General features: G+C 40.6%; 1 protein-coding gene across 3 annotated transcripts; it reads right to left on the bottom strand.

Annotated features, from left to right (window-relative positions):
• Window positions 1-1,282: 1,282 nt before the first annotated feature.
• mtx3 (metaxin 3) lies at window positions 1,283-7,452 on the bottom strand. Of its 3 annotated transcripts, none has more exons than XM_085294212.1 (9): window positions 7,319-7,452; window positions 5,425-5,494; window positions 4,871-4,947; window positions 4,694-4,786; window positions 4,437-4,619; window positions 4,249-4,325; window positions 3,215-3,372; window positions 2,864-2,952; window positions 1,283-2,719 (listed from the first exon to the last, which is right to left on the bottom strand). In XM_085294212.1, exons 1-9 carry the CDS (start codon window positions 7,409-7,411, stop codon window positions 2,624-2,626), a joined length of 936 nt encoding a protein of 311 aa, XP_085150338.1. In that variant the 5' UTR covers window positions 7,412-7,452; the 3' UTR covers window positions 1,283-2,623. The 3 variants fall into 3 exon arrangements, with proteins under 3 accessions (XP_085150338.1, XP_085150337.1, XP_085150339.1); XM_085294211.1 differs by having other exon boundaries at window positions 3,194-3,372; XM_085294213.1 differs by lacking the exon at window positions 2,864-2,952 and having other exon boundaries at window positions 3,194-3,372.
• Window positions 7,453-9,974: the final 2,522 nt, after the last annotated feature.

The following is a 9,974-nucleotide window of genomic DNA, read 5'->3' on the forward strand; positions in this document are numbered from 1 at the left end:
ATTTACCATCCAGCCATCCTCCCCTTATCAGGTTCAGGGTTTGATGAAGCCTGTCTCAGCTGTCACAGAGAGGCAGAGTACACCCTGGACCGGACACCAGTGTGTTGCAGGGACTGTCGGAGGAAGCTCCACATAGAAAGGACCCTTCATTTGAACCAAACACCTCTGTGCTGCAGATGTGTTTTGACTCATTTTCCTAATAATATGTCACCACTAGGGGGCCTTGGTGCTCCGTTAACTGTATTACTGTCTTTTTAAAAATAATCTTTCTGGAAGTTAGGAGAGAACTGTAAACCTGATCTGAACCAAATGACCACAGAAAGAAACTTAAATCTAATTATTTTCCAGACAAGCTTTTTTTCTTTTTTGGTCTTTGTCCTAAAGATCGCATTTCCACCCATATTTAGACTTTCAAATCCCCTTTTATAAGGTTTGTGAGCCACAAGTGGTCATCACAGTTACATGCTTTTGGAGAGGACATTCGCAGTTATTGCATCATTATTTTCCAGGCAATCACACCCTTTCCCCCTTCTCACTCACCCCTGACACCTTTTATCATTTCTGGGAAAATGGAAAGAGGGAGGGAGCAGAAATGTGGAGGGTACACACATGCAACACATCAGTGACCAGATGCTCCATGTGATGTACTGGATTTTTCGGCTGGAACCTGGAGAAAAGCCCTCTGAAGAGGGACAGCCTTCCTGTGGTGGACAACACTCTGCTGGAGCCACCAGATTTTTCTTGATGCTATTTAATATTACTTGACAAACATATTGTTCCAGCACAGAAAGGCAGAAGATGACTGAAATTTCTAACAGATCCAAAATGTGGTATTTATTTCCAGCTACTGCACCCGCTTCCCAAACCATCCAGGAGAAATCTGAGCAGGATACTCGCCTTCATGTGACCGACTTGGACAATACCTGGAGTCAAGTATGCGTCGTTTCTTCTCAGCTTTCTCTGCGATTAATTTTTTCCAGGCTGAAGGCCAAAACCAGACAAAGAGCCCTCTATCCTCCCAACATCTAAACAAATGATCACAGTCAGTCAGAGAGGTACCGCAGGCAACAGAGAAATCTTCTGTAATTGTTACTGGAAAAACCCAAAAGCATGCCTTGATGCGTTGGCTTGGTTTGAGGATGGAGGAAAGATCAGCATTCAGAAATTAAACAGGATGGCGAGAGTCTGTGAGAAAGTTCTTGTCTGGTGTTAGAGGACATTTTGACTATTATTCAATCACGCCACAATATTCAACAATACTGGGGGGAAAAGCCAGAAACCGTTTTTATCATATATGTAATTTAATAGACACTTACAGATTGTGAGCAACAGACATTACAAATATAATTTTGGATATATGTATCAAAATGATGAAGGACACAGTTAGCATGTTGACACTTGTACAAGACACGAGAAGTCATGAAGGCACACTTTTCCCTTATGGTCCTTACAAGACGGCTGACCAGCATCCCCCCCCCTTCCCCCCAGCACATCTGTTTCAGAGCACGGTGCTTTCAAGGGCATGCGGCCATGAAGTGAGTTTTTGAAGGTCTGAAGTGAAGAGAAATCATATAAAGGAATCACACGGAGTACAAACACTTCATCGAGGGAATTTCTAACTTTGTGGTCCAAATTATAGTGTTTAAAAAAAACAAACAAACCAAGATAACTAATGAGACATTTCCAACCCTTTCAGTCTGTGGCACAGGAAATTATAGCAGCACAAAATTGAAACAAAACTGAGTGAAAATGGTAGCGGGGAAAAAAGAAAACGAAAGCAACAGCAGAAGTGAGTATTTTCTTACAGCCACATGACATCGTGAACAAAAAAAAAAACATGATCCTCGGGTCACACACAAATATAATGCATGGATGGCCCTTCTCTCACCTTCGTGTGTCTAGCAACAACATTTTGAACAAGCTGCTCCTTTTTAGAGGAAACAGGAAGTCAATTTCATTGATTATCCTCATAACAATATTTACAACTGTACACTCTGTACACAGCAGAGGAGCTGAAACAAAGTTAAATAAGTTAAATTAGTTACTCTTATAGTCATGTCCGCGCACATACTGTACATTACACCCATTCAAATGTGAACAGAATTTATGGAACATTTTAAAGTGGACACGAGGAAGGTACTTAAAATAGATCCTTGGTGGTAAAACATGTTAAGTGCTCTAGCTTAAAAGTGCTCTACTGTAGTGACCAAGGTCTCGAAGGTGTCCTTTAAACGAAAGAAAAAAAAGAGTGAAAAGGTTCAAAGAAAATCTGCCGAGTGGTCCACATTCAGAGGTTAAACTGTGCTGCTGATTTTCCCTGCTGAACTTTTTCTTTGAACTTTCTGTGTCTTTCTCATCAAGCACCACTTCACAGCAATCCATCGCTGACCACATACATGCACGCTTCTTTTTTTCTTTTTTAAAGCCTCACATGCACTGTCACTTCTCTTCCAAACAAAATCTCTCATCGTTATTTTAAAATAGCCTCTTGTATTTATATAGTTATGCTTCCATTCATTTTTTGTTTGTTTGTTTTTTAGAGTCATGTTCTGAACAGCATCTTATGTGTGCAGGGTGCTGCTCTGCGATTCATAGAGATGGAGCAGGATTTAAAGGTCAGGTGTTAGGCAGGAGTAGAGCTTTTTTCACTGGACAGACTGGGTTTGGGCTCTGGTCTGTGGGGTTTGTGCTGTGGGCTGCTGCGCAGGTTGTCATCCATCTACAGCAAAAGGATGTACAGTTTAGTTAGTGCCCACAAGCACAAGCGAGAAATGAAAACACACCAGAAACACGACTGAGATGGTACCTGCAGAAAGCAACTATGAACCCATGCAAAAGAAGAGAAAAAGGAAAGCAGAAGCACCTTTTCTATCAGATTGGACTCTTTGTTTACAAGCTGAGTTAGTTTCTGGAGGTTGGCATCCATTGTTTCCTGAACAGGTGGGAGAGGACCTGGAGAGAGATCAGGCGAGGGAGCACAGACAGAAGAAGAAGAAGAGGAAAAAGTAGAAAGCAGACAGTGAGTGGAACAGGAGCCGTGTTAGACCATTTAACACCCAGAAGTAAAACCAACAGAAGAAAGAGAAGAAAGAAATATGTGCGAAGAATTAAAGTGCTGATGATGTTCTGTGTAAAGATGTTAGTTGTTTCAAGCGCTTAAAAAGTAAAAGCTATAACCACTATAGAGTATTACCAGCTTGTGCAGCAATCTTACAAAAGTGGTCCGAGCTGAAGTAGACTGCGAGGATGTTGTCACAGAAGCCTGTAAGGTTATCCAGCTGTCTGAGATGGCTCTGCAGAGGGCTGCTGGGAAGACTGGCTTTATGAAGGGGAGCCAGGAAACCAAACGCAAAGGCATCCAGACTGGTCGGCCTAAGAGCACAAACACACGCATGTACAGAAACATACACTCAGACATGTCAGGACTTGACTTATAGAAGGTCTTCATAAACCCTCAATCAGAAAATCTGTGAAGCACTTTTTCCCTGCACAAAATAGAGCTGCGAGATTAATCAACTTTTCATTTAAAATTTCGCCTTCATGACAAATTATGGAAAACAAAAATGATGCTTAAAATAAAATATTTTGTTGTGATAAAATATTCCTGATGTTGTTTTTCTCCTTCCTAAAAACTTAAACTCACACAGTGTTTAATTCAGCTTGAGCCAGGATGATGGGAAAAAAGTATTTTATTAAAAAGAGCGATCACAAAGGAGTAAAAGTTGTAACCAGACTTCTATATATGAGCTAACATGGGATCTGTCCTCATCAGCACTTGCAGGCTCATGTGGTGGAAGCTCAGGCCGGTGGTCACTCCATTCTGGGCTAAAATGCTGACACGTGCTACCAGAGAGTAATGAGAGGGCAGGAATCGAGCACGCTACAAGAACCAGTGTCGATCATCACCAGTCAAGCCCTCACATGGAGCCCCCAAAGGGAGGAGAAAGAGAGGACAGCCAATAAACACTTGGTGAAGAGTATTCCAGCTAAACACCCAGAAAACCTACATAGGTGAAGGACTAAAGAATAAAGAACTTTGTTTATTCCATGTATTCATTTTTAATATGTTTTCAGCTGAATTGAAATCCAAGGAAAAGCAAAGATAAAAAAGTTCTCAAATAAATCAGAATTATGCGAGTTTTTCAGGTTTTTTTAGTCTATTCTGCTTCCCCATAGCAGTCTAACTGTGGAGTGTATGAAAGCTTCTCTAACTAAACACAAAAAGTATGCAAACACTGGAGAACTCACGAGTTGCCAAAGAAGAAGTTAGCTGTTCCCAGTCTGTAGGAGAGCAAGTTCAGGCACTCTTTAGCATCACTGTAGATCTACAGGACACAGAGAGAGAGACACATTTACATTTCTGAAAAAACAGAATCTCACTCCAGGCGAAGTTTAAACTGTGTCTAAGCGATGCATCGGTACAGAGCGGCATTTACCTTTCCCTCCACCTCAGAGATTCTGTGCAGCGGTGCCTCTCCTGTGGTTAGAAGGATGCGGGAGAGGGCGCCGCTGGCGAGACGTCCTGGTACGAAAAAATTCAGCGGGAACGGCGAGCGTGAGGCGAACCAGGGCCGTGTTAGATTGGAGTAGTTTTCTGCATCGACCCAGAACGTGTGCAGCTGTGGGACGCAGACATCACCCTGTTAGCTTACGACCACATGTTGTCAGGGAAACGGCAAAAGGAAAGACTTACCAGAGCTGGTTGCAGCTTCTCCTCCAGCAGAGCGATGTAGGCCATCGTGTCTGCTCCTTGTCTGGCTGTCAGCTCATAGTCTGCATTAAACCTCTGTTTAAAAAAAAAATAGATGTAGAGATTTATAGATTTGGCTAAACAGTTTAGGACACATGCCGAAGAAGCAGGCACACTCACTTGTTTCCTCAGAAAGTTAAGAATTTGTGTTGGTTCTTGAACTGCAGTGTCGCCACAAACCAATTCTGGGACAGTCACTGTGATTAATAGAAAACACACATTAAAGTTGGGTATTACAACTGACTAATGTCTTATTAAAGACAATCAAGTTCATCATGCTCAATGTAATTTACATTTACCAGCCACAACAGGGAGGCTGGTAATGCTTTAATCATGTGTGTGCGTGCTATCAAGGAAAAATGCGGTCTCTTGAGAAATAAACTGTGGGAAGAACTGCCTCAGAGATGGCTCTGAGTACTCTGGCAGGCGTTTACACGGAAGAGTTTGTTAAGTCTGTGCCACAACCGTGCAAGACGCAGTCGCAAAACCTTTGCAAGTGTGCTGCATGAACAGATGCATGAACAGATACAAATATTTTAAAAGAATGCATGAATTATGCATTCTTTATAACTATATGTACAGTTATATATTCTTTTATGGGTTCACTGATTCTCTGTTTAAGGCATGCAGAGCCTAAAACTGTAAGACTGTGTTTATGGGAGGGTGCAGCCCACCTGTAATTGTTTTCCATGTCCAGTCTATTGGAGAAACTGCGACTTTTGCCCCAGAAAACTTGGTGTATGCCTAAAAGAAAACACAGGTTAGGGAAGGTTTTTAAAAAATATATCACTTATAGTTCAAATGTAATGTTATGTTGGAACAAATGATCTAAGAGCAAAAGTACTACAGGATACAACTACTTTCAGGGAGATGAGTACTAGACTTTTTAGAGCCACAGTGCAGGACTGTGACACTTTAATCAAAGTTTTACACAATCTCAGTCTTGTAGTACAGATGAAAGCTCGCCGCAATCAAGCAGGACTTTGGCATCGACTGCAAATTCTAATTTGGCACAGGGACACTATGATTACAGCGCTCACCTTCAACAGCTCCAGGGAAAGAGAGAAAACGTAAATAAAATAACAAAAATTAGAAGAAAAATTAAAAAGGCATCAAAATAAAGACCAGCAGGTGCAAAGGTTAGGGCTACAGGGGACTATTGTAAAGGTGTGTCATTCCACCATGTTTTAAAAAAAAACTTGGGCAGATACAGATATCTATTTTTGTTCTATTCAGATTAAACTATCAATTGATTTTTTTGGTGTTTTTTCGGTACAACTTGGCATATTTGTTCAATCCATCATGAAAGTGGAATCAAAATAACATTTTGTGACTAAAAGTTTAGTGTTAATAAAAAATACTATACATGTTTTATTTAGCAGTATGTAACTTCATTGCATTCAGAAATTTTCACTAGTTGTCTTTTGCAATGTGAAGTTTTTTTTAGTGTGTTCTCAAATATGAGAGTGTACAGGACAGCTTTAGCTTAGTTTTTTCAGATTTTAGCTAATCAGTATTCACACAGAGATATTCATGTTCAAACACTGGTTCGGATTTTTTTTTAATGGGTTGACGCACCAGTTTTCACAAAAATATATCTTGAAACACAAAGCACAAGTTTCAAACTGATCATTATACATGTTCAAACTTTGAACCATAAAATGTTTAGGCAAATTTGATGATTTGAATCGAAGAGACCCAGCTGCAAAAACCCTTTAGTAAAAGAAAGTCACTTTCAGTGTTTACAATGATCTACAACACACCAAACACAAAACAGCAAATCACAACATACTATAACTAAACCATAACTAAATCAATACATAATTATTTTCTAAATCAAGAAAGGTTTGCCAAAACAAAATGATGCATTCAAAACAAAAAAATTCCACATTTGCTTCCAAAAACATTAAACTACATTAAAACTTCTGTTTTTAAATTGAGTAAAAGGTTCAAGAAGAAATGAAGAGGGCACACTCTGTCCTGCTCCTTCGTACGATTAAATTGTAAGGCTGTTGAAGCCATCAGAGTCAAGAAACAAAATTATTCCATTAAAATCTGACATTTAAACTAAGAAAAAGTGTCACCTTGTGGCAAGAGCACCCAATGACAGATAACATGTTAGCAGCAAAAAACTGTTAATTTTCGGACGGTGTTATCAGGTTAGCTATCATCTACAGCTTTTTAGCGAAAATCCTTCAAATACACCTGAAAATATAAATATTTTTTTAAATCCGAGGCTCAACCAGCTGACCTTGAGAGTTTACAGCTTTTCAAACAATGGGAGTGACTTATGACAGCCAGCTACACATGAAGGACAAACCCTGCAGCCAGCACAGCCGTGACTCTGTGCTTGGGACATGAAGTCCAGCTGGACACGCTGTTATTTTCTATCCTGCACATCGATGCGGCTAACTTACCAGGCAAGCTGCAGCAGGTAAGTTAGCACGGAGGCTAACCACAAAGGACGAGAGAGGAGACGAAAAGCAAACCGGAGACGTGACGTGCCGTTTTAAAAGCGGCTCCAGGTGCACTGAACGTGTTGTGTTTGTAAACAGGCTGTGAGCTTACCAGAACTATGAGGGACTCGGTGTGAACAGAAGGCAAACCCCAGTCTCCTCCCCAGCATCTCAGCTCCATGGCAGCCGCCATGTTTTGGTTCATTCAACGGGACACTGACGTCACGGGGTACCTTTCACATCAGAGCCTCCAGGTTTAAAAAAAAGAAAGGAAGGAAGGAAGAAACAGAAAAAATCAAGTCACATAACAAATATTAAGCATTTTCTGTAACTCTTTTTTTTAATTATTAATTCTTTTATTTATTGATTCATAATTCAGTACTGTTCTTTTTTTTTTCTTTTAAAAAAGCGTTGTTTTTCAGCCAAATTATTTTAAACAAAGATACTGGCCCAGCTTCTTCATGGCTGCTTCCACAGTGTGAAACAGTCTCTGTGGGACTGCAGGTCACATGGCAGCAGCATTATGTGTTTAGGCACGTACCATAGTCAGCTTAGGGAAGTTCAAACCAATTATCAGAGTGAAGTAGAAAGGAGATTGCATGGTTGTTGGTGGCAGACATGCTGTCATTTATTTTCCCCCACACAACCATCTCTGGGGTTTACAGAGAATGGTCCAAAAGGAAGTGAGCAGCAGTGCTCTGGGTGAAATTACCTGGTTGGTGTGAGAGGAGAATGACCACACTGATTTGAGCTGACAGGGAGGAAACAGTAACAGTGAAGCCAATAATTTATTTATTTATTTTTATCAGCGAGGTATGCAGAAGAGCATTTTTAAGACATAGTACTTTGAAGCCTTAAGGCAGGTGGGCTTCACCAGATACCTCATCTGTCAGCTAAGAACAGGAAACTGAGGCCACAGTTCACATGGGCTCACCAAGATTGTACAGGGAAAAACAGATTGCCAGGTCTGATGAGCCTTTACTGCTGACACATTCGGATGGAAGGGTAAACAGAATGAAAGCACGGATCCATCCTGCCTTGGATCAACTGTTCAGACTCCTGGTGGTGGTGTAATAGTGTTGCAGATATTTAGATATTTGGCACACACAGATGGTTCCTGGTACTTACTGAGTATCGTTTAAACGCCACAGCCTACCTGAGTATTGTTGCTGATCAGTGTGCCCATTGTCGGATGGCTGCTTCCAGCAGGATAACAAGCCATGTCACAAAACTCAAATCATCTCAGTTCTTCAGCATGATAGTGAGTTCAGTGTACTCAAACAGCTCTCAATCCAGTAAAGCATCTTTGGGATGTCATGGTTTGGGAGAGTCACATTCGATATTTGCAGCAACTGTGTGATGCTATCATATCAATATGGACCAAAATCTCTCAGTAATGTTTCCAGAAGCTTTTTCAATCTATGCCACAAAGGATTAATGCTGGTGAAGGCAAAATGGGGTCCAACCACCTTCTAGCAAGTGGACAGTGAGTGTATATTATACAGCAGCTACAGTAGTTCTTAATTTATCCTTTATTTGTTCCCTGCCTTGCTCCTTAGATACTTCCAGGCAAATTTGGAGCTATGGTGATGAGGTTAGCAAGAAAAGCAAATACTCAGTGAATAAATGTTAATTGTAATTAAACTCTTTGATCAGCAACTAAGTCATGTGGTTAATGTTTCTCCAGTGTTTTATGCTGCTATTATGGCAATACTTCAGAGCCAGAAATGACATGCTGAAAAAGTCATATCACTCAGTTTCTCTTTAATGTTCTCTAGTTTCATACATTTAAAACAGCAATCTGTCACGAAACACTGATTTATTAAACAGCAGCAATGGAACAAGCAATCGTTTCATATTTAGATTTCCATGTAAAGTAGTAATTTCCATTTCAGTGTTATTTTATTGATTATTATTTTTACCCGCCAGAGCAAAACGTCTGTCCAAGAGCTGATAGGCAGACTGTTAAAGACTGCCAGGTGTTTGTTCAAAGGCCAAGCAGCCAGACACAGGCAGATGTACCGCAATAACGCACCGAGGGATGGTAAATGTCTCTCACTGGCTGGAACCAGCAGCTGAGATGTTGAAATGTACTTGAGGTTAGTTAAAGGAGAAAGCATTAAGACGAGCACCAGACATCTATCATCAAATGTTTCCAGGACTGAAAACTGCCCTGAGCCTCGCCCTCTCTGCTCCTCCTTTCCTGCATTCTCCTTCTCAAAAGAAGCTTCGCAGAGGTACAAAGAACCCGTTACATTAAATCAGTTTAAAATTAAAAACATCTGCTGTAGATTTATGCAGTTCAGCTGGCTTACTGAGGATGAGCCAGGGCATCGGATCCTCGTTTATGGCACACATTCATGATGTTTGTGAAAATATAACAACAGCCAGCTGGAACCAAAATGTTCCTCCCTTGAGCTTCACAGGCATCTGGTTGGCTGTCTCTATACAGTGTGATTTAGAGCACTTTTCAGCTACTTTATTACAAATCCCCCAATGTAGCATGACTCTAAATAAAAAAATGGGTCATAAATACATAAATCCCACACACATTTAGCTCGTATAGTATGTGGAGAGAAAAAGTCTGACAGTCATTTTCAGAATCAAACAACTTTCCAATTCCCTTTTTTAGTTTTATATTTCTTGTTTACAAATTATTTAATCATAATTGATCTAGCAAGGGGACACTCCCCCGCCCAGACTATTAAAATGGTCTCTTCACTGTGCCACTTTCGTAACAGTAGCGGACACTCCCCTTTGCTTTAAAG

This window comes from Mchenga conophoros, linkage group LG12 (genome assembly GCF_057382185.1).
Source record: "Mchenga conophoros isolate Kocher_MC1m ecotype Shallow Benthic linkage group LG12, M_conophoros_male_GT1.1, whole genome shotgun sequence".
NCBI classification, from domain to species: Eukaryota; Metazoa; Chordata; class Actinopteri; order Cichliformes; family Cichlidae; genus Mchenga; species Mchenga conophoros.